At 38.4% G+C, this 25,509-nt stretch overlaps 1 protein-coding gene across 3 annotated transcripts in view; it reads left to right on the plus strand.

The window, feature by feature from the left end:
- Positions 1-25,509, plus strand: part of phkb (phosphorylase kinase, beta) — a 113,168-nt gene that overhangs the window by 9,486 nt on the left and 78,173 nt on the right. For all 3 annotated transcript variants that reach the window (XM_007540222.2, XM_007540221.2, XM_007540223.2), the window contains 4 exons: positions 11,043-11,181; positions 15,396-15,495; positions 18,961-19,068; positions 19,760-19,840. In XM_007540222.2, coding sequence (XP_007540284.1) covers positions 11,043-11,181; positions 15,396-15,495; positions 18,961-19,068; positions 19,760-19,840 — 428 coding nt within the window. The remainder of the gene's footprint in view (positions 1-11,042; positions 11,182-15,395; positions 15,496-18,960; positions 19,069-19,759; positions 19,841-25,509) is intronic.

Here is a 25,509-nt window from a genome sequence, read left to right on the forward strand (position 1 = left end):
GTAGCATATAGAGAGGCACAACTGAAATGAGCAGATGTTGCCACAACGCATTGAAGTGTCTGTAGCTCAGCAAACACTGTACTGGTGACAGCACAGTGGTTGTCAGCAACAGCTGATGGTGGGATGCAAGCAGCTGTAAAAGTTTTGAATTAGCTTAAAAAATACACACTCATGTCTCAACAGAATTCTGCTTTTTAATCTTACTAGTTACAACTTTGTTTAACAAGTCAATAAGTGTGATAACAGAGAGCGATGTGTCGCTACAAAACTGAACGTTTTGACTGCTTAGATAACAGCTATCAGATCTGCATGTGTGAACACTTTGCAGCACTTTTTTTTTCTATTTGTTTTGCCTCAAGATGTCAAACTCCATCCCCCTCTGCCCCCCCGCTTTTTATTTCTGAGCAAAATCAATGGAGGCAGATGGGGAGAGCAGCAGAGGGAACTGGCCGAGCACAACACTTCATCCTCGCTGCTAGAGCTCCATTTAGTATTCAGTGTTGGACCAGGTGTTACCCTTGGGTTCATGTGGTTATTAGTTTCTGGTATCACTGAACCTGCTGTCCCTGAGGGCCAGTGCTGGTGTTACTACTGTGGCCATAAACTGGACTTTTCATAGTTGTCGGCATTGAATGGGGGGAAACTTTTGACGTTCAGACTGACGGTGAAGCCTCGATTCGTTCGCTGGTGGAGGTTTAGTTGGCTTTGTTCGTTGATGTTGGTATTCTCAATCTGTTTGTGTTCAACATGAATAATTTATAACTACGTAGATTAAAATCTGGTGAGCTAAAGCTGCATTTTGTCATTCATCAGCTTGTACATGTACAGAAAACTAGAATAACTGTGAAGGAGAAGAGCTGTTTGTGTTCCTTTTACCTCTATGGATTTAAAAACATGCAGAAAATGCACTTGTATTTTATTCTATGAGAAAAATGAGACTTCTCTAGAGATGTTATAAATTCATAGAGTAGTCAACTGGATGTCAAAAGTGTTCGGCTCTGATCTGTGACACCGGAACATCACTTTTTACTTGTTCTTGAATACATAAAAACTAAAAACTAAAAAATCCTATCACTTTCAGTCAATAAACCCATGAACCTGATATGACGGGTATTTATTGTATCATTTATCGTTTTTGCAAAACTGATCTTTTAGTGATAGTAATTTTGATTTATCTTTGACTGCCAGGATTGTTATTTGTACTATTTTGGTTATTTATGTTTTCATTATTTGTTCTTTGTGAGCATAAATACATATCAATAGGTTCGGAAGTAGCATCTAATGTAACTGCAGTTTAACTATAAAAATCACATCACTTTCCTGAAGAAACCTTCTTCATAATATTGAATTGTATTGTAATGACAATATGCTACAAAAGACTGAGGCAACCTCGTCCACAATATCCAGACAATCTGCACTGCTTTTTTTTTTAGCTTATTAAAAATCTTAAAGGTTAGGGACTCATATGATGATACATAAATAGAGATGATCTTTTAAAACTAAAACCATACACTATCAAATAATCTGCACGCCATTTTCCCCCCCTTTTCGATGTGCTTTAGCCCCTAGAATAATCAGCCAAAATCCGAACCAGTAAATTATGTGACTGTATTAGTAATCTCACCCATCAGTATCGATGTGTCTGATCACCACTAACACGCACTAAGAAGCAGAGACAGGAAAATACTGCTTCTCCACTTGATTTTAACCTACTCTAAGTACTGAGTCGCCTGAATTGTATCCATTGCTCTTTGCTAAGTGCATCCGTTACCACTATTTTTCAAAGAGTTAATTTAAAGAAGAGCTCTGCCTGTGCCCTGTAGATACAGTACAGTGACAAGCTAATGGGAAGTTCTCATTAGTTTCCCAAGGAAGCACTAATTTCTCCTGGTGCAGCTCAACCAGTCTTGTTTGGAAATCTTTAAAGCACACATTTGCAGAATTTGGAGCGACACAACGTAGAAATCAACGCTATTTTTCTACCTCGGTATGCATTTGTTTAACCCTTGGCAACTTTCCGTTGGATATTATCCTTTTTACAGGGCTGACAACCTCAAATAAATTGTTAGTCAAGTGAGAAGAAGAAATGAATCCTGAAGGAAAATTGGAGCAGGACCCTGGAGATTGTAGAGAGCGCGTGTGGAGTAGTTGAGAGATGGCTGAGATTATTGCGAACCCAGATGAGCAGAGGGCATGAAGGAGGGTGCAAACAAAAAATTTAGCTCTGACAAATCAGGTAGAAAGATCAGAAGAGAGCAGTGATGAGGAAAATCAAGTATCTGGTACTGTCTGAGAGCAAAAGTGACAGAATAGGCTTGTGAGAATAGCATTTTTTTGAATACTGAATGTGTAATGTGATGAATAAGAGTGTTAAATTGTAAACACAGCTAAATTGACTGTGTACTGGAGACTCAAAATGAAAGACATAATCTTTTTTGTCATTGAACATAAGTGAAACAGACTTTTTGCTATGCTTTAGCTGCCAGTTAAATACAATCCATACCCCAAATAAACACATACGCTAATATAAACTACTATGTAGCTCTTGTCATAGTGGTATAGGATGATATTATACTGTAGAACAGTTCTCTGCAAACCAAATATGACAAGCCTGAGCTAATATTACTTAATCTATGAAGATGATTCACTCACCCAGTCCTGACTCAGCAGAACACTGAAACACCACTGATTCCAGTTTACCCAACTATTTAAAACAACAAGACACATGCCGTTCCCTATAGAAAGCATTCATGTTATACCCTTTTTGTTGATTTTACAAATCAATCATGATCAACATAATTTCGCTTTTTTTTCCCCCACAAAAGATGATTTGTGGCTGAATTTAAGTATGGCAGTTCAGAATCAAGCTGACAAAGCTCAAACAGTTATGCAAGAAAAAACGGGAACGTAATTGCAGCCAATCTAGAATAATGACTTGAAGGGGGTGAATATTTATGCAATCACTTATTCTAGGTATATATTTTTATAAATTTCTCATTTTGTCAAAGCTTTGGCAAAGCTTTTTTTTTTTCTAAAAATGGCCATCTTTTTGTCTTTTGTTGATTTGTTGTTCTTAATCATGACATTTTTGATATGTAAAATGAATAAAGAGGGTAAACCCTCCAAGGTGGTTAATTCTTTCAGTTGGAACTTAAAAGATGTGACACAAAAATCCTTTTCATTTCAAGTATTTGTCAGAATGCTAGCAAACATGGCTGAAAAGACTGAAAAGATTATTCAACTTCATTCCTAGACCTGTAAGACGCGGGTGACCTCCAGGTCTGGTCACGTCTTTCTGGATCGTTGTACAGTTTAAACTTAGCAGAAGAAAGTTTGCCCTTTGTGAACCGCGTCCGGATTGTCAATGTGTCCTGTGAAGAAAACGTCTCTTCAGGGCTGGATGGACCAATTTTACCCATGAACACTCCTGTTGCAGATATGACACAGTCCATTGGTCAGCTCTGATGGAGGCAACGTGTTTGTATGCGTGTATCGGTGTACGTTTCTTCCTCAGTTTATGCTTTCAGTAAGGTCAGTCGGTGCACGGCTTGCGTGTTTTCATTAGCTGGCATTCATTTAGAAAATGAGAGAAGACAATGCAGGGAGCTGAATGAGCAACAGGTGTAGCTCTCAGTTAAAACCAATTTGTTGCTATCAGTGAGCGCAGCACCGCCTAGAGCAGCGGTTTTGTTGAAACCTCATAGATTCTTAAGAAAAACAAAAAAAAAGCCTCTGCCAGATTGTGGAACGGCACCTTAAACAGCGAGCTTGTTTAATTGTTGTGTTGGGTGGCGGCTGGAAGCTGTCGTCCAATCCCAGCAGGGAACAAAGCCAACATTGTTATCGCCGGCGCACAGGCCCCTTTCGCCAGTATACCTGCTTTCGCTTAGTTTCTGCAAGAAAAAGAGGTGGAGAGGGTTGAGGCTGGATGACAATGACAAATCAAACCAGTTAGATTTTCTCCATACTTTTTTTTATTTTTTTCGTCAGCTGTGCCGTGTTCCCTTCAGCTCAGTCGAACACAGCGGCATTAAGCTGCTGCTGCTATGATTAAGCACTATATTTCTCTTATCAAGAAGAGAATAGCAAGGGAAGCTTTCCCTCCGTCTCTTACGGTTCATCGTTCACTTTTTCCCCCTCCCTTTGCTACTTCTCTGGTTTCTCATTTATGTGCCAATATGGCTGCACTCAACTGACTCAGACTGCTGCCTGATAACGCTGGTGGCAGAAGGTAGGCTGCTGGAGCTGTGGGGCTCACACTGATTAGAAAATGGGAGTAAAAGTTTTTTTTTTCTTTATTGGTTTCATTTGTATGATATTTGAATAGAGTTGTAGAAACTACAGGTTCACAGTTTTCAACACATTTTAATCACTTTCGGTCACATACAGCCTTTGTCCTGGATTTATTTTCAAAAAAAATGTGGAGCTTTGTCTCTGAGATTTTTTGAAAGAAAGAGTTTGTCTTAAGAAATGGCGACCGCTACTTGTGCAGCCGTTTGATTAAAAAAATTATGATATATACTAATAATATGTCTAACATCAAACTTTAAACACTTTTTAATTCAACAATATTCATTATGTTGCAATGGATGTTAACTTACTTAAAGCTGGGTTATGTCACTTTTTTACATATTTATTAAAACGGTCATCATGTTGTGGGAATATTAGATAAGACAGATAATATGCAAAAAGATCAATTTCCTATACCTCTTCCCAGAGCTACTGTCTAGTACATGCACCGCTCCAGGGCAAAACCAACCAATCACAGTCAGGAGGAGGGACTCAGAGCTGTCAATCAACCTCATGTAGAGAAACAGCTTACCGTTACAGGAAAACCTTTTATCCACCATCAATGGTGGCCATGCTAACTAGCATTAGCATTCACAACAGGCTCTGCTGACAGGGAGAAGCTGCAGCACAGCAGAGAGAAAGAGGGTGCATACACAAGGGTGATTGACAGCACTATGACCCTCATCCTGGCTCTGATTGTTTTTTTTTCTGACTGAGCCGAACAAATTATCTGTTATTTTCTATACTGTCAGGAGATAACGACAGTTCTAAAAAGTATGTTAGAAATTACTTTTCTCATAAAACTTGCCTACTCCAGCTATCTGATGTTATGTGATTTTAGTATCTCATCCCACGGCTCTATTAACCTTCTCACCTCAGCTGCTTGCATGGATCAGGGGGGCCTTATGGTTTGGAGGGACAGTGTGTCTCCATAAAACAACAGGACACTGGCTCAGAACCCTGGTGTAGAGAAAACAGAGCACAAGCTCCCCGTCCCCTTCACCTTCTGCTAAAGAGATAAAAAGTCACTTTGTTGGACACTTCTTAGCCTTAATAGTGCTAAAAGACACACTGGAGTTGTAAATGTTTTCATTAATGCTGCAGTGTGTGGGCTGTAGGGAAATCTAGCCACACAAATAGAAAATAGCCTTTAAATCCCAATACAGGAATGACTGTATTGCTCTAGGGCATGTGGTTAATTTGTCCCATAATTACTCTATTTCACAAACCAGCAGTCTGACTGGGAAAAGGTGGCGGAATACAGAATTTAAATCTAAAACAAAAAGAAACAAAAATCCAGTGTAAAGTTATGTTCTGCGTATAAAAATATTTCATTTATGCAAGTGAACAAAATTGTTTTATTTTCTTATTTTATGGATAAAAAAAATTAAAACAATAAAAATAGGTTATTTGTTAGAAGGGAAAACATTTTTGCCTTTTTTATGTACATTTTAGATAAAGTTTGAAAAGTTATGCTCTCAGTACCACAACACATTTCTGTAATTTCTTTCCTATGAGTTGCCAGATAAAGTTGCCTAAAAGACAGGATTTTCTTTTTTCCGCTTTTTTTTCTAGCACTATTCTCCCCTCCCCTACCTGTTGCTGTACACTGTCAGCTAGCAGAAAGAAGGCTAATAAAGGTTTTATTTTGTTTTGTTATGTTGCTGCCTTTCACGTGTACAAAAAAAACACCAATTCAAGCAATTGAAAATACTCTACCAGCCTCAACATTAAAATAAATGATCACAGCAGGTTGTGTTTCTCTTTTGCTCTCATGATATCTCTTTAAAGGTATCATGTTGCTTCTTTTTCTTCTTTTTTTGTTATTTTTTTTCTCTCGTTATCATTTCTTCAGCCTGGTGGAGCAGTGAAATGGCCCATTGTAAAAGAGCAGCCTGTGTGTTCCTGAGACATTAGCTGCTGATTTAGTGGGACATTAGCTTGATGGATGGCGGCGCAGAAAACTCCCAACAACAGATGATTTGCATGCCGAGAAACTTCTAGCCCGAGACCAAACAACATTCAACTCCACTGCTTATGCTGATTATTTTACTTTTTAATCCAGAATATATTGTTAAATCTCTCCAAAGCATTGCAGAAATAAATCACCCCTCGCCTTACGTGGAAAATGGAGATAATAATAATAATAAAAAAAACCCTCTAAGAACTGGGTGAAATCTTTGGCAAAGCACTTTATCTAGACTAACACTGTTGAGCCTAAAATAATTTACTCTGTACAGATATATTGATTATGTATTCTCATTAATAGCTCGCTCATGGTGGCAGCATGTAGAGTAACTCTGTAAAGCCAGCTATGATTCATTCTTTTTCTAAATGTCTGTTCATCATTTTTAGGTTGAGACGTTTCACATTTGGACAATTATTTCCTCTTGCTTTAGAAGCTGTGCACCTGGGCGAATTTTTGCTCTACATTTTATTTTTTACTTTTGACCACTTCCCATGATGTGTAACCATAGAAACAGAGTATTATGTTTTGTTTTGGTTTTTACCTTGATGCAGCTGATTAGAATCTCAAAAGCTTAAATAATACTCGATCTCTTACTCAACGTCTTCCTGCTTTCTAAACATACTGATAGAAATTCAAAGAAGCAAAAGCAAATGAGGTGGATTAGCACTGCTTGCGACTAATGTGTGTCAGCCAGGACATGTTTCTGCTAAATTCAGTTGTTAGCATATCATGAGTCGTGATGCTGTCATACAGCAACAGTGTCTCCAGTCAGAGGCCTCTACGGTTTTGTTGCAAGACTGACTGCTATTGGAGTGCAGCACTCCATCCACAATGACTCTTTGGAGACATTTTGATGGTATGAGCTGCAGCAATATTTCATCAAATAAAAAAAAAAATAGAATTAAACATGGGGCTGCACTTGCCTTGCAGCAAGTGGATTCGATTCCCGGCCCCGGTCCTTCTGCATGGAGTTTGCATGTTCTCCCTGTGTATGCATGGGTTTTCTCCGGGTACTCCTCCCACAGCCCAAAAACATGTCAGGTTAATTGGCCTCTCCAAATTGCCCCTAGGTGTGAGTGTGTGTGCATGGTTGTTTGTCTCTGTGTTGCCCTGCGACAGACTGGCGACCTGTCCCGACCCCACTGAGGGACAAGGGTGTAAAGAAAATGGATGGATGGATAGAATTAAACATAATTTTACAAATATTAAATAGAAGGAGCATTACAGACTTAATTCAGTTAAATTTTTAAAACTTTTTGTGTATTTTGAACGTTTTTAACTGCAGTACTCACATAAGAGCGGGAGACTAGCCTTCACCAGTTGGCTGCAGCACAGATCTGTATGTTTGTGTGTTCCAGGTACTTCATTAGTACTTTACCAGGAGGTGGACTTTTTGAGAGGTTTATTATTAATCTATCTAATTCATCCCATTAATCACTTTATCTCTGCCAACACGACAGCCATCCCCACTTCACCACTTCACCCACACACCGCTCCAGTCCTTCATTTCCATCTAGTACACACTACTTCCACTGTTTATTCTCGCACTCACTCGTACATCCTTTCTGCCTCCACTTGACGTGCTTACACACCCTCACACACATCTTCATCATAATGTCTGTCCTCCTCTGTCTCTTTTGAAGTCACTCTTGATTCTTTTTTTTTTTCTTCCTCTCTCTTGTTCGTCCTGAATGAAAGTGTGATCCATAGTGGATGGGCCTTTCATTAGCAGCGGAATAATGTTAGGAGGAAAAATGAAGCCGTCTCTCTGAACACATTAGTTATCATTGAGAAGACCTCTGTCTGACACGTCTCTCTGTGTCACTGTGTGATACTTTAGAGGATTATGATGTGTTTATGCTTTAAACCTCTGTCCTGTCCTCAGTCATCGTTGTTGTTTTTTGTTTTTTTAAATCTTATTCCTACTCTGTCTTCTTCTGCTGCTGGATTTTTCTAATAAAGCCCCAGCTGAATGTTTTAGACCCATCTTTTTCTTCCCAAAGAGATGACTCTGGTCATTATCTGCCGTGGAGCTTTCCTCTCTCTCAGGTCTCACTAAAATGATTTGTTGATGCTTGGATTTTTTACTAGCTTAAGGTGGAACTGTGGGGATTAAAATAAATACCAACAGGCCGTTTAGCTCAGATCCAGCGTACATGTTGCTGCCTTGCTGAGAGTACTTGTACATAATTAGCTTTTATTCACATTTTGTCACATTAAAACCATAAAAATACACTTGTTTTATTAAGGATATAAAATTTCACCATGTTCTGGGAAGCTGAATACAAATGTATGCATCACCTTCTAGATTTTTATTCCTAACAATGTAGAAATTCAGTTTGTTGCCTTGCAGCCAGAAACTCTTATTTATGAAGGGGAAAGGTTGTGCCATCCTTAGCTGTTAGCAATAACCACAATCAGCTGTTGCATCAATTTTGCTCATCTTCCTTTGATAAATGATATTAATTTAGCCCGTTTGGAGGAAATTTGAGCATAAATAACATACTTAAGGACATGTAAGAGCATCTTAATCAGATTTAAGTCTGAATTTTGACTCCAATCACTCTAAAACTTTTTATTTTTATTTTCTCTAATTGTCTTTGCCAGTGGAAACTGTACTTTCTAATGCTTTCAATCAATAATTTCCTGGGTGTTTTACCTTTAGGGTTGACTCTTTTTGCTCTTTGTCACACAGTGATAGTTGGTTTTATTGGCTTTTTCAAATTTATAAATGAAAAAAACAATTTTTGAACACAGGTTATTTTTGCCAAAAAAAAGAAAAAGAAAATCTAATTTGTTTGATCTGAAACATTTAAACGTGCTAAAAAATATACAGAAAATTTCACTTAGGGGTGCAAAATTAGTTTCTCACAAAATTGCAGCCATCCAGCAAATAGATTCCTGATCACTGTAAAAAGAGACATGGGACCACTTAAACCTGCAGCTCCGTTTTGAACACGAGGACATGTTTAACGGGGACACCAAAAACGAAATGAGGCAGAAAGCAGATGTAATCACGTCCTGGATGTTATTGTTTTCTACACAGATTAACCCCATTGCCAGAAATGGTCAATTTTGTAAAACTAAACGAGTCTGCTTTTTGCAGTCTAACACCTGCTAAACTTAGACATAATTACAGTGTTTGCCATCTGCCTGCATTACCTGATACTTGTTCACCATCTGTTTAGTCACTACTACGCATCTCGACACAATCAGACAGAAGAGCTATTTACCGGAAGGCAAGGCAGATTTATATTTGTATTTACAGTTGGCAGGTTTATACTTCAGATACTTTTAGGAAGATTCAGTGTTAAACCAATGTGGATGTAAAGTTTATGGCTCTTTTTTTTTTTTTTTTTCTACATTGGTAATGTAAACCGCAAAGGTTTTCCAAGTTAAGATAAACATGAGGGGCTGAAAAGGAGGAAGTTCCCTTGGCTCGTTTCTTCATTTCCTGTTTGACGTTGATGCAGAAGTAGAGAGAAAAAAACAAAGTTACTGAGGCAAAAACTGAACTGTTAACAGTGGTTGTGTAACGACTGCTTTGTTTTGTGCTCTCAGCGTGGAGCCAGCGAACCGGCACAGTCTGAACATCTGAAAAGCTCCAACATGAAGCGAGAAGAGTACGCATGTCCTGAAGGGAACGATTAGATGCTAAATCCAACTTTTGGCATTTTGGTTCAAGTTGCTTCTGTTGTGAAACTCGCAAGAACTGAAAGAAACTGGAGTTTCAATGAAAAGTCAGCTTTGACCTTCTTTAGTCAAAAAAAGGAAAAAAAATGATTAGCACATTTATTTATTCTAATTGTGGAATTAAGTGGAGTTTAATGCATTGTATTCAATTAGATTCATAAGAAGATGAAAGCTGCTGTTAATGTTGCTGAAGGAGCCTGTTCATCTTTTACATTCAAGTAGTACAGAAAGAAATGAATTTATGGTTTATTATATCTATCTGGGAGGGGTGAGAAGAAATAGCAACACCGTTCTTAGAATAAAGGACCAAAAGGCCATCAGTCTCGTTCAAATCTCTATTTTCATCACTTTTTTCAGTCCAAAAGAAACAAAACTGGAATGAAATGGATTAAAACAGTTTAATCCTGAATAGCCTGTTGACATTTAGTCTGCAGTCTCTTTTGGAGGTTTGTCCTTTTTGCAAGGACCATAGTTAGACATGTTGTGTCCAAGTATTTCTCATTTATCACAGTCCTTTTGCTACTCTTATTATTATTTTTTTTAATTATTATTCAAAAGTAAAAGCACATTTTGCTTTTGTGCAAAATGTGATGGTCATAGACATAGACTTTTTTTAATCTAACTCCCTCAAAAACTAAAAGGGCATTAGAATTTAATCTGCATCTGAAGACTTTTTTTTCTTCTTCTTCTTCTCAAACCAGAGAACTGTAGAATGAAATGAAATGTTTACAGATTTTATCTTATGGATTAAGAACTTCAATCTGTCCCATATCTCTGTTACTTCTCCTTGTTTGCATACATTGTTTTTAGCATCACAGTTTTTTGTGTTTTCTTTCCCATTCGAAATCAACTACAACTTCACATTAATCTGGTCGATCTTCAGTTTTCAGAACTGGAATCATTAGAATCAGCCTTTATTGTCATTGCACAAAAGTGGAATTAATTTCAGTACAGCCCATCCAAAGAACAGCAACAAGAAAGACAAACAACATAAGACATGAGTAGACGGGCGCCTGAGGCTGCAGCCATCATTGGAGTTTTACTAAGAACCATTTTGCTCCTCTCCTTCTCTTCTGTCTTCTTTATCCAGTCAAAACGACCATCCTGAACTACCAGAGCCCCACTACCGGGCTCTTCCCCGTGAAGACATTCTCTGACATAAAGGAGGCAAAGGTCCGGGACTCTCTGTACTGCGCTGCCTGTGCCTGGGCCCTGGGCATGGCATACCGGTTAGTCAATCTCTCCAACACGGGTTATGTTTCGTCATTTGAATCTTTATTTAAATGATGAGGCTGTTTTATGATTTGAAAAGCCTCCTGATTTTGTCACTGCTTATAGCTGATGATATATTTGAAATCTTGTGCTTATTTTTGGGGCTGTTTTCATGACTAATTTAGCTAATTAATGAGGTGCTTCGTAATTATGGTAATACTGCATGATTACTTGGCAGAGCTGGACCGCGTGTAATTGTGGAATATCTGTCACCACACACACACACGCACACACACACACTCGCACACACACACACTCGCACACAGGTGATTGTGTGTCTCATTTTCCTGGCTGCTGTTTTATGAGCAAAGCCTCTCTTGATTGCAATAGTTTATGGTTTTATTTTGTGTTTAATTGAACCGAAACTTTCATGAAGTAATGAAACTGAGTGTAATCTCCTCCACATGTCAGTCCCTGGATAGCAACTTAAAGAAAAACATATAATGCTTTGCAAAAATAATCATACCCTTTGAACTTTAAACATTAAACATGTTCGACATTTTAGCTTATTGAGATTTTTTGTTATTCAAAAATACTTGATTGATCCCAAAGGGAAATTATACATTGCAACTCGTATATTAATTCAAAATTCTTCAGAGTTATTGTTGATGATGACGGCTGTAGGCAGGAAGAAAACTCTGCCATCGCCTTCATTTTTTAACTTCACTATCAGATTCACGTCAGGCCACAACGCAACGTTCATAAAACCTCTGAGTCAAGCTGGAAAAATTCAAAGATTACTTTATGGCTAAATCTGCCAGGAGTATGAATAATTTAGGACTTAGCTGTGAGTCCAGCTGTTCTCTTGAGGTCCTGGAGGTTTGTTAGAGAATATTATAGAACAAACAGCAAAAAAAATAAATAAATAAATTTGTGGTGAAACTTAAAATCCATGTCAGGTTATAAAACAAAAGTTGAAATTAATGGTTGAAGCATAAAATGATTCAGGGCTGTTTACAAAACACAATATGTTAAAAAAAGAGAAATAAACGGCTAATATGTCTTCAGATGTTAAAACGAGTGCTATGTTAGCATTTCACTCAAGTGCTAAAAAAATTCCTCTCTCTATCAGCTTCACTTATTTGATTAATTCCTCACTGATTAGTGTCTTGAGAAAAGGGCATTTCCCTGAAGAGTGAATGAAAAAAAAAGACAGAGAAAAAACAGAAAACTATGGAGAAAGGAAGACATGATGATGCTGGGACTAAAATGGTTTGCAGTTGAGGAACAAGCTGGAAGACGGGAGGAATATCAGGGAGGGGTAAGGTCAGCAGAAAGAGTGTGTGAGGAGATAAGAGGCGTAGCCAGGAAAAACAAGGGATGGGAAGGAAAAGCGAGCGAGGAAATTAGATTGTGGGGGAAGACGGAGTGAAAGAGAGGGGTAAAAATAGAGTGTACTCCAGTGATGTGACCAGCGGCACATCCCAGTCATCAGTCATGGCTGCCTCCTATTAGAATTGTCACTGGGATTTAATTAAGATGATTCTCATCTGACAGGCTTGGCTTGTGCCATTACTTACTTCAGAGTCAGCTGCCGCATGTGTGTCTGAGCGAGTGTGAGACACTCGGGGATCTGATGAGTGGCTGGAATTACTACAACCCCTGATCTAAGTGCACATGATTTCAGCTCTTCCTTTGACCTTTATGCTAATGTTTTATATATGTACTGCTGGGGTAGTTGTAGTTTTGCTACTGTCAAAACTCTCCCTTAATTTTCTAAGTAATCATAAAATGGTAAGTGCTGAGTAAAGGTTCTATGTATTTGTCCAACAGGATGGACAGTCGTCTCTACTTTACATATTTCCTCTCCAGCCTGATGCAATAAGCAATGAATTGATTAATTTTATAATAAATTGATCATTTCCATTTACATGGTCGTTTTTCCTCATGTTTGTATATTTTACTACCAAAGTCTGGATGACAAAAGTCTTCATAAAGTAAATAAACTATTTTTGTTCTAGTGTTTAAAAGCTTTTTATCTTTGAGTGGCGTTCTTGCATTGTTATGCCTTTACTGTTAAATTACTTGAAAATGGTCTCAGAACACTGATATTATCATTTATCGCAATAACTTCTGACAACTTATCGTAACAGGCCTGTTCCCTCTTTTCCCATAGCATGAAAACGTTTTTAAATACTCAAGAGATGAGCAGAAATCTTGCCAAGAGTGTCTTGTTTCTATTTATTCCATCACTAAATACTGATCTATAATTGTGCTACTCATGCTGACATCATGTTGGAGTAGCTCTGTTATGCTTGTTCTTTGTAGACTTTTGTTTTTGGATAAAACACTGTTCTTTTTTGTTTTCTGGACAATCATTCCCTGTGGTTTTAGATGCTGTGCAGCTGGAATAATATTTTTAGTCTTACTTCTTTTACTTTTAGACATTTGCTATGATGCGTTTTGGCAGCCAGGAGTTTCTTTTGATACAACCGGGAACAGCTTCTTAGCATCTCAGAAGTTGAAGTAATACCTGAACTTTGACCTCGAATCCCAGGTGTTACGTCAGTCTGCGTTTTTTTTTCCATCAGTATGCGCACACGGTCCCGGCCTGTAGCCACGGCGCTCTGCACCCCCACTGAGGGTCTGCAGCAATCTGCCAGGTTTAGTGGTGAAACAGTGATTGGTGAACGGCATTAGTGAATTTTTATTTAAAAAAGAACAAACAGTGCATGGAACTAGCTGCCAATCAGGGTGTTAATACAGAGAATTCAGTGCTGAACAAATCAAGAGCTTATTAGATGAGTGGCAAGTCAGATGAAACACATGGTGATGAAGAGAAACTAAACACAAATGCACAAAGAAAAAAAATGCAGGAATAAACCAAGAAATGAATACAAAGGAATAAAATATATAGCAAGACCTATTGAGCAATAATTAGTACAGGGAGATGAACAGGATAAAGCAACACTTTAACTCGGGTGAAAACATGCTAGAACATGAAAGGGAAAAATCTAAAAGAAAAAAAAACATTAAGGATTTTTTTCCCCAGATGACAAAAGCTAAAATAATGTTGCTACAGTACCATGGTTTTGTTCAGACCATGCCTATACAAAAAATAATGTTTTTGTACTGTAATAGTAAGAAGCTGGTTGAAATCTTAAGGGTGAAGGGAATAAATAGCTTTTTATGTCTTGAAGGGTTTTTAAATTTATATGTTTTTTCATGTTAATATCAACGCTATGAGGCTTGACGTTAAAAAGTGGCTCCATTACACTTTAAATTTGACTAATGTGAATTCGATTGAGAACTGTGGTTGTTCTTGATCATTTCTGTCCAAGAAAACTACTAGTCTATAAACCAATAGATGGATGCACAGCTAATTTTTAGCCATTTTTCAGCTTCATATTTGCTTTCCATTTTTTCTTTCCATTTAAAGTGTGGGTAGCCTTACGGCCCCATTGCCAGCAAAACCAACATGGGGAAATGTACATCTGGTCATAGGAGGCCACATTCAAACACCGGTCAGTCATCTGTAACATCCAAGTGTCTAAAATATCACCTGGATGCAAAATGTCTCATTTATTCATAGGAATGACAACACATTTATAATTACACAAACAATCCTTCCCTTTATGAAATGGGCGATTTGTTTACAATCTAAAAACAAATGTAGGCATGTTGTAAAATAAGGTATGAATAAAGTACAGCATTTTATTCCACCATTAACAGAAATTCCACACTCACAAAACGTCTTCACATTTCTGAAACGATCCATTGTCCAACAGAAACAACTGTGATGATGACAAGAGATGTACGACTATCTTCATCATCTGAAACTCAGATGATGACACGGTGTAGGCAGTGTTATGGTAAAATGATCTCAGAACAATGATATTATCGTTTATCGCAATAACTTCTGCGACAATTTATCATGACAGGCTTTGGCCCTATTCTTCCATAGCCTGAAAAGTTTTTAAATACTCAAGAGATGAGCAGAAATGACGCAGTGTCTTGTATCTATTGCTTTGCTGTCAGTAGAATGTGGTCAGATGCTATAATTAACAATTTGACTTCTGAAGTTCTACTGATACATGCTAATTAAGCCTCTCTTAGGTCTGTTTTTGTGAGAATGGAATAATTCCTGTTCTGTTAGAGACCAGCAGTTCCCTTGTTTCATTCTTGTCCTGTGTGAACAGCGCTGTTAAAGTTCTCTTCCCTCACTGTGCAGGCGCATCGATGATGATCTGGGCCGCACGCACGAGTTGGAGCATTCTGCCATCAAGTGCATGAGAGGGATCCTCTACTGCTACATGAGGCAGGCAGATAAGGTGAGTCTGTTCCAGCATCTGCTCTTGAATTGCATGTTTTCATCAGGAAAGCCTGCAGTTATGCACAGTTTCCAATCAGAAGTGCGTTTCCACGCAGATCGCCTCTTTAAAGCAGCGGAGGCATCTTGCTTCCTTTGTTCCTATTCCCGCAAATGACAACAGGAAGCGGATGGATGCTTCAGTCCTCAGGGCTTAATAACACACTATCCTTTAATTACCTCGGACTTTTGCTCTGAACGGGAAAATTTCATGCCACGTCTGCAGAAAACGTAATGAACACGCTTTGCCTTATGCAGCCAAACTAGGGCCAAGTGGATCTTCTGGATGTTGTTGTTGGTCTTCATGAGCAGCGTCTTTTCAGAGTGTGTGTTCTGTTGCTGCGTACGCGTGTGTTTGTGTGTACTCTGTGAAAGCCGCTCTGCTTCATCTCGTCTCGACCTTCATGACCTAATTCAGAGAAGAGCTTTCCTGTGTCTTAATTACAAAGCTGCGTTTACACAGTTAATTACACAAAGCGGCGTTCACCATGGCCCCGTCTCCAGCACTTAAGAACTACATGGAGGTTTTATTGAAGATGTGACACAGGCCGTGTGCTGGGCAAAATAACCCCGCGACCAGGCTCCGATGTCTGTCTTTAGGGCGGTTCATGTCTTTTTCTTTACAATCACATGAAACATTGAATTTTATTATTATTCACAACAAATAACTGTTGTACACTCAGATTACCAAAATAAAATGGGTAAACTGGATACACTCTAGACAGGTTGCCAGGGAAACACAAATGATACACTAGACATATAATTAGGGATACATGATATATTGGCGCCAACATCAGCATTGACTGATATTAGTCATTATTTAACATATCTGAATCAATCCAATAAGTAAAACTGAGTTAGCAGTGGGGTCATTATTTTCAAAATGTCAAAATAGGATTGTAAAATATTTACATATCATTGATAAATATCTGCTATCAGCTGTCAATATTGGCTCAGATCTTTATGTCGGTTCATCCCTACATTACAACCATGCACACAGACTCATACCTAATGGCAAATCTGGCAAACCAAGTTACCCAACAGTCATGTTTTTAGATTATGGCAAGAACCTGGAGTACCCGGAGAGAACCTGGAGAGAACCCAGGGGGAACATGCAGACTCCATGCAGAAAGACCCCAGACCCAGGATTCGATTCTTGAACTTTCTGGCTGCCAGGCAACAGGGATACAAGCTGTGCTACTGTACCTTTAAATCCCATTAACATCACTTGTTTCAGATCATTCCCATTACAGTGGGGTATTAGAAAGAATCCCTGGGGGCTAAACTCAACTTTTGATTGTGCTTTGTAGCAATTATAACAAACTTTTCAAAAGTGGAGCCAGTTGACATTTTGGCTTCACTGGTTTGAGATTCAGGTGGTCCACTGAACAAAGAAAAAAGCATCTTTTATGGAAATATGTGCAGCAGAACTCATTGGGCTCTCTATGCACACTTATGTTTATATCCTTTTTGCTGTGGGACGGCAAGAAGTGGAGCAGTTCCAGGAAAAGTAGGACAGAGGGTCTCGACTATGACCCAACTACGTAGCAACACGGAGGCAGAAAAGAATGGGAAACGGTAGAGCGCCAAACAAAAGATGGGATGTCTGCAAAAATAAAGATAAAGATACAAAGAGCAAAAGGATAATGAATGAAAACAGTAGGGTGCATGATAGAAAGCTGAAAAGGAAGACTTGAGGAGAGAAAAAAATCAAGGAGAAAGGCAGGAAGGCTTCAGGACTGAGATGGCAGAGAGAGAGAGAGAGAGGAGGGAGAAAAGGAAAACAAATGAGGAAAAAAATGGGACAAAAGGCCAATTATTTATAACTGCATGACAGGACTGGCAGCACAGCTGTGATTTAGCATGGAGCTGAGTCGATGCAGCAAACACACACAAAGCCACCAACAAACCACCGAACAAAACAACGTAGCCAAGAAACCGTGGAGGGCTTATTGCAAACCATGTTACAGATTGGGTGACCTGAATGTGACCCTTATCTGCCACAGAGCAGGATGCAGTCCGCCCCACACAGCAGCCGTTTACGGTTGTTCCTCATGGGACGAGCATGTTGACTCTGAAATAAAAGATTATGTTCAATATGTGTCACTGGCACAGTTAGAGCCGCTTCTGCTGCAACGCCGGATGTGATTTAAGACTTAAAGCGCCGGCAACGAACGGTGACAGGTTCCAGGACCGCACTGTGCTTTGCAGAAGTATTCATTTTACATTTGATCACATCAGAATCACTAGCTGTAATGTATCCCAATGAGATTTCAACACAAAGTACTCTGAACGGTGTGCATTTGTGTTCAGTCCCCCTGAGTCAGCACTTTGTGAAACCACCTTTTGCTGCAGACAAACGGATGTCTTCTGTTTATTTGTCTACAAGCTTTGTATGCCTACAGAGCGACATTTTACTGTATTTTTTCTTAGCCCAGTTTCTTTTTCTGGTTATGTCTCCGATCACCCTCCCAGAACATGATTCTGCTACCACCAGGCGTCGCTTTGGGAACGGTGTGTTCAGGATGATGTCTAGTGATGGTTTTCATACATATGTAACTTTTTTTGATCCTCCACAGTTACCATCCATGGTTCCTTTAAGGTTTGCAGTTTAGGTTTGCAGTCGTTCCATACTCTTTCCATTTTCAGATGACTGAACAGAGCTGTGTGACATATTCAAAACTTTTCATTTACTTTTATAACCTAAACCTGCTTTTATCGCTGTTCCTTTGTGTTCATGTTGCTCTTTGTTCACTAAAGTTCTCTAATTACAGGAAAATATGGATTTTCACTGACATTAAGTCACAGAAATGTAAACTATGTTTATGGGGTAAAGTGTGTGACCCGTGTATGAAGGAGTAGGTACTCAACATGGTCATCGGGTCAAATCCCGACCACATGACCTTTGCCACACATCTTCCTATTCTATCACAACCCTCCTTCCTGTCAACTTACAATCAAATAAAAGCCACTTGAACCAAAAATCCGTAAAAAAAAATAAATAATTGATTTCTTCTAAAAGCAGTTGATTGCTGTTGATTTTAGTTAGGAGGTTAAAAAAATAGGTGAACACAGCACCTCTTGATGGCTACTGTAATAACATAAATTGAAAACTAGCAATTTATTTCCACTTTTTACTTGTTGTCCATCTGTGACATAACATCCACCAGATTTTGTGGTTGTAATGTGAAGAAATGAGGAACGTTTGAGATTGAGGAAAGGATCGAGAATGCTTTTGTAAGGCACCATATATTCACCTTATCTATCTTCCCATGGACGGTTTCTTCCTCACCTTTTGAAAGTTGTTACCGTGTTGAAATCAAAAGCAACGAAAGAAATCGGTGCCTTTATCTTCCTCTGCACCATCTTCACCCTCACCTGCCCGTCTTATCTCGCCCATCTCCGCCTGTGTTCATTTCTCTGTCAGGTGGAGGAGTTTAAAAATGATCCCAGCCCCTCCAAGTGTCTCCACTCCGTCTTCAACGTGGACACCGGCGACGAGGTTTACACTTACGGCGACTATCACCACCTACAGGTGAGTCGGCGAACAGCCAACTGCAGAAATGAGGCAGCTTATCTTATTTTTGGTACATTCTGAATATTCAGATTAATGACGATGGGGGGCAGAAAAAGTTCACTTTCAGATCATAAGTTAGGACGGGTAAACCTTGTTAAAGATGAAACGGCATGAATAAATTAGCAAATAAATGACACATTATAAAGTATTAGTTGTGCAGCCTTTCTCTGTCTCTCTCTCTCCATGAGAGGCGAATGTGCTTTAAACTGGCACTCAGACAGTTTATTCTTCTGTCAATGGTATTGAAAGAGGTCAATTTGGAGCGCTGCGTTTGGATGGAGCCTGTACTTCCAGTGAAGCGAGTCCAATACAGGTGAGAGAGCCAGAAATTGAAAAATCAAATGAGGCTGCAAAGTTGCCACGCTGCGACAAAGACGCTGAAAAATCAACAAGAGCGTATAGAAGTGAAGGATTTGCTCTTCACATTAAGTCCTTTGCTGTTGTTTCTTTTCTTTCACTTTATTATTGATGATGTCTCGGTGTCACTTCTTCTAGCTAACAGAAAAGCCACATCTTGGTTTCTTTTTTTGTTTTTTTGCAGTATGCAATGGTTTTTGGCTGAACTGTCAGATTTGAGAATAGCACGCAGAAAATGACAGTCATTTCTCTAATGGTACTTCACTTTCAACCTCTTCTGTCGTCGCTGTAGATCGATGCGGTTTCTCTGTTCCTGCTGTACCTGGTGGAGATGATCTGCTCCGGTCTCCAGATCATTTACAACACCGACGAGGTAAACAAGACACCAGAAAGCACAAAAAAATAAAATAAAACAAACAAACAAAAAAAAAAACAAAAAAAAAAAACATAAAGCAATTAGAAGCTGGTCCAAACATTTTATAACCATGTTGTTAAGTAATTACATATTCAATAGTAATACATTTCCTCATTTAGGTTTGTTTTCCATCCAGTGAACTTCTCTGCTTGATTTATTTATATATGAATTTTAATGGAATTTGAAAATGTGCTTAAATGGACAAAGCTATAGAAAACCCTGCACACTAATCTAAACTATTCAAACGTTATATGTACACATTGTGAAACAAGACACCAGTCGAGTAAAATGGATAATTATGGATCAAATTATTTCTACATTTGTAATAGCAGAGCGATGAAACACAACAGATGTTTTAGAACGTTTGCTATTTATTACACATGAAGAGGTTGCAACCGACTATCAGTTACTGTATGAAATTAAATTCCACTTCTCAAGCAAATCAAATAAAGAGAGCTGTCGCAAATTAAGGCAATTGTATGTCAAGTATCCTCAGCCATAGAAAAGTAAACAGCTGAAGTAGTTTTAGTTTAAAAATGCAAAGAAAAGGCACTGTGTAACAAAACTAAGGTATAAAAATGTAAACATCATGACTGTATTTAGCCTCTTGTGCCAATCTCAAGACACACAAGTGCTGCTCTAATAGTAAAGGTCCATTAAAGGGTCCTGCTTTAATTTTTATTAAAGCAGGCACCATAAAGAACCATATTCTTTAAATATAAAGAATCACTTCTTTATACTTAAAGAAGTGATTCTTTAAATATAAAGAATCACTTCCAACTTTTATTATATGAGCTACAACTATTTTTAATTCCCTTCTGGAAATCAAATTTTTCTCAATATTAAAAAAAATGTTTTCTACGTCTGTACTTTGCCAAAATATTACCTCCCAGTGAGATTTTAAAGGGGCAGTTATATTATGTAAAACCAACTTTTCGGGGGAGGCTTTACTTTATGTCATACTGTTATTTCCTCATGAAAAACACAGAGCAGTCCTCTCCCTGTGACTCTCCTACTTGGCTCCTTCAGACTAGCCAGAGCAGTTAGCAAACACCTGGTGGAACTGCACATCTGCTGAGCTCATTATAGGAGCTGCTTCTCAGTGAAACTCTAAAAACATTGTTAAAGGGTTAATAGAGGAGCAGTGCTGTGATGACTTCCTGAAGGCAAAGTTTCAGAAAGAGCAGGAGTTTTTAAAGAGACAGAGGCCCAATTTCAAGGCATTAAATTACAAAATAAAATGTATTTTATGTAAGATTTGATATATGTATAAATCATTGTTTTAGCACCTGAAGTTAACATAGTTTCTTGATGGTGTTATTTTACAGTACAATGTGCCTGGATAACATATTACTGCCCCTTTAAAAGTATCGGATAGGAACTGTAGGTCTCCAAATTTGGGCTTATTTGAACTAAACTCTCAGCAGATCTGACATAAAAGCAGAATCGGAGGGGGCAATATATCTCTTTCACACGGTTTCTTGCCTTTATAGTCTCTCTGAAACGCTTAGTTAACTTCACCAGGAAAAAAACATTTAGATGATCTCCGTATGGAAGTCTAAATGTCCACCTGGGAAATGATCCGTTCACATTTTATTTGAGTGATTTGTGCCTTTATTACCTAAAATCTGTCTCTCCCTGTACATTGATTTATCTGTCCAGCATGTTTTTATTTTTTTTCATCTTCAGCTCTTAATAAAACAAAAACAGACCTAGCTGCTTGTTAGGTTTCCACAGCGCGCCTTTTTTTTTTTTTATTGTGTGGCCTCTAGGAGCAACAAGAACATCATTAATTCAGTTAGCTTAACAGCCGGCTCATTCACAGCTTTACTTACTGCTACAGAGCAGTGAAATTTGTGCCCCTGGTAGAGAAATCCATTTGTTTACTAAATTGAGCTCATCTGAAGAAAGCAGAAATGTGGTCAAATATTATTCCGCTGAGCAATTAATGCATGCTGCCTGCACTTTGTTTAGACGCCCAAATGCACACGCGTATCACCTTGGTAACCTCCCGTTTTTCTCCATTTCTTACCACTGACAAAACAAATTAACAATGCAATGTTTTATGTTTATGAGAGCAGCCGTGGCTGTGCAGCAGCTTTTTCTGCCTGGTTAAACAGCGCTTACCAAATTGCATAATTCAAACCGAAGCGGCCTGCGCCCCAAGCCCTGTATTAGCAAACATCAGATCTACTGAGCAGGAGCTTTTGTGATTGCTGCTCCCACTGAAAGCTGTTTGAAATGTATTTCATTCAGACTAATCACATTAGTGCCGTATTTATTAGCCTGTTGTAAGCTGTCACTGCTTGTGAAGTCTGTGGGCTTCCTCTAGGCCGAGCCTGGAAGCTGCATTGCAGTGTTTTCTTTTTTCTTTTTTTATTTCCTTGCAATTGCAAAGAAAGGCTGCGCACGTCTCTTGAAGAAAAGATTCACCATCAACCTTCTGCCAGATGTCATTTTCAGTCTCACGATGCATGAAATGCTGCGACTCATTGCCCTGCATCTTTTTTTTTTTTTTACACTTAACAAATCTGGTGTTTTGTAAAAGTGTTCAGCCTCATTCAATTGGATTGACCCAATGCAAAATAATGCACAATATCATGTGTATTTCCATTCTGTCTGCCTCTGGTACCCTTTGATAAATTCAGTGGAATTAGGTGATTCAAAAATCACCTAATTATTAAATAGAGTGCGCATGTTTTTAATTTAATCTGTGAAGGCTGCCGAGTTTTGTTAGAAAACATTAGTAAACAAACTGCATCATAAAGGTTAGTACAGCAGACGGGTCAGGGAGAAAGTTTTGTACTTTTATGTCATAAACCAATCATTAATGTGTTTTCTAGGGACATTTTACAGCACAATCAATAAACTCTTAACTTCAGTTCTTATAAAAATGGTGCATATATATCAAACAAAAGAAATTTGACTTCGTAATGGTACTTCACTGAATAGGGCCTCTGTCTCTTTAAAAACTACTGCTCTTTCTAAAGCTTCTGCTTCAGGAAGTCATCATCATAACATGTCTCCTCCATTAGCCCCTTAACAACGTTTTTACCAGCAGAAGTAGCTCAGCAGATGTGCAGTTCCAGCAGGTGTTTGCTAATTGCTGCTGGCTAGTCTGAAGGAGCTGAGTGATGGGCTCCCTGTGAGGCAGAAGCTCGGAAGTTGGAAACTGCAGCTCTGAGGAGGAGCTTTGTCCTTGAAGGCGGAGCTACCTCCACCCATGTGTTTTGCACAGCTGAATGGTTGCCATGGGAGATTAAAGTATATCTCAAACCTACACGAATGAATCAAAGCAACACTCCATGTCTGTGTTTGATGAGGGAATAACATTATAACATGTTAAAAAATGCTCAAAAATGTTGATGATTTTATAAAGTTCTGCCTCTTTAAATGTTTGCACTGTTCACTCCATCTTTCCAAACCTGAAAGAGTACAACACAATTCTAAAGCTACCAGGACGTAATGGTGAAACATGGTGGTGTCATCATGCTGTGGGGATGCTTTTTTAACTCTGACTGAACAAATAAACTGATTAGAGTTAATAGGAAGAATCCTGCAACAAGACCTATTAGGGCTACAGAAGGCTTGAATACAGAGCAAAGGTTCACTCTCCTGCAGGACAATAACCGTGTTTTATTCTGGTTTTTTTTATTTTTTTATGAGCATTTTGAAGTGTCGCATTAGAAAAGGTTGATAGAAATGGCCAAATTCTAAAGGACTTGCTCATTTTCACAAAACAGTTTTCACGCCCACTTAAGATGCGTTTTTTTGTTTTATTTTTAATTTAAAATAAAGAGTTAATGTGTTTAAGGGAATATGGAAATACATTTGCCAAGTAATTTCTGACGTAACGAACATTTACCTCATGAGACTGATCTTGTTTCTTTCAGTCAACTAGTTTTGGCATGTGACATCACCAGAACAATTACAACTTGCCTGACAGCCACAGATTCTTGAAAATATCTCAGTGTTTTTCTGAGATGTGTGGGCCTCGCTAGTTTGAAACCTCTACTTCCTGTTTATTACCGCCGTGCATAACACCAACATCTGACACAATTATGCTTTGATTTGCCCTAAACCAGTTGATGAAAACATACATAATTAATGTTTACATTTTAAAAATATATATTTTTGCGACATTTTAAAAGTTTGACAATTGAAGGGACACACACATCCACTGACACTAAGCATACATTCAGAGATACAGTGGATTAGATAAGAAGAAGGTATTTTCATGTGTTGGGATGGTCTAGTCAAAGTCCAAGTCTATGTTCAAGTGAAAATCTATTTTTAAGTCTCTAGATTACAGAGAAATGCCCCAGAAGGCCTGGGTTACATATCAGTGTAAAATTGCTTCTATTACTGTTGACTATAATGTAGTCTGAGTTTTAGATTTTAAAAACTATCATTTTGAGTTGATCTTTCTTATATAAATTGATGAAAGTTTGTGGTTGTGATTTGCCAAACATGAAAAAAGCTCATCGGTTGTGAATGTTTGGGTAAAAGTAGAAAGTACTCAGCTTTCCACATGTTTCCCGTGTTCACAAACTCTGTCCCCAAACAGAAGCAGGATTAGTGATCTGGCATCAGTAAGACAGAGCGGCTTGTTTGGCCAGTGGGCAGTAACATTCATTAAGATACCATTAAGATACTAAAAAGTTCCTCTCGTTAATCATTCAAGTCATAAAACCCCAAATAAAATACGCAGCAAACACTTTTCTCATTCTTCCAGCTTGGCCTCCTTCTCAAACTGGCCTATTTAAAACCTGCGCAGGCTCTTTTTTTCCCCTCCATCTTTCTCTTTTACTCATTCTTTCTTTCTTTTCCTCACCGTGCCATTTCAGATTAAACCTCCTGTCACTCATGTACACATGAAAGCACAGCCGCATTCAGGTCTTTTTAATGATGCAAGACCAGAAAGTCTTCGCACTTTTTTTTTTCAACGTCTTGCATCTAGAAGTCAAGGTTTTGACATCTCACAGGTCGTAGCAGTGTCTTTAAATGACGCGTGCAAGAAAAGATGGAGGCTACATTTAATTGTAGTTTAGTAATAAATCACCAATAAATTGGCAAGAGATCGAAGTCAGGCAAGGTTTCCGATTGTTGATCTGCAGGATAAATATCCAGACAAATCTGGATTTGTATCAAATATTGGAATTCGTTTTCAAAAGGAAAAGCCTGATCGGTGCGTCTTTTCAAGCTCTAAATTCTACTTCGGGGTTTTAATGAATTCAAATGTTGCAACAAGTGAACATTGTGTTGTAAGAATGGGTCAGCTCTGTTTTGTTTTGTTTTTCTGTTTTGTTTGTTTGTTTGTTTGTTTTTGCTGGTACCTTCACATATATTAATGGCACACTTTATGAGTTAGTTAAAACCTTGTCTGTAGCTGCAGGGGGAGTTTCACCTTGAGTGCTGATGAGAAATCAGTTTTCTCCTGCTCTCCGGTAACCTTAGTAATCAGCCTTACATCCTTCATCCCAGATCAATACAGAAGGTCATTCGGTATTGTATAATCGTGTATTGTTGTGTCTCTGTGTCCTGTGTTTGTATCAATGTGTGGGTGCAGCATAAATCATGTGCTGCGATTGCTTTTTTTTTTTTTTTTTTCTGGGAAAATTTTGTTT

The sequence above is a fragment of the Poecilia formosa genome, unplaced genomic scaffold (assembly GCF_000485575.1).
Source record: "Poecilia formosa unplaced genomic scaffold, Poecilia_formosa-5.1.2 Scaffold525, whole genome shotgun sequence".
Lineage (NCBI taxonomy): Eukaryota > Metazoa > Chordata > Actinopteri > Cyprinodontiformes > Poeciliidae > Poecilia > Poecilia formosa.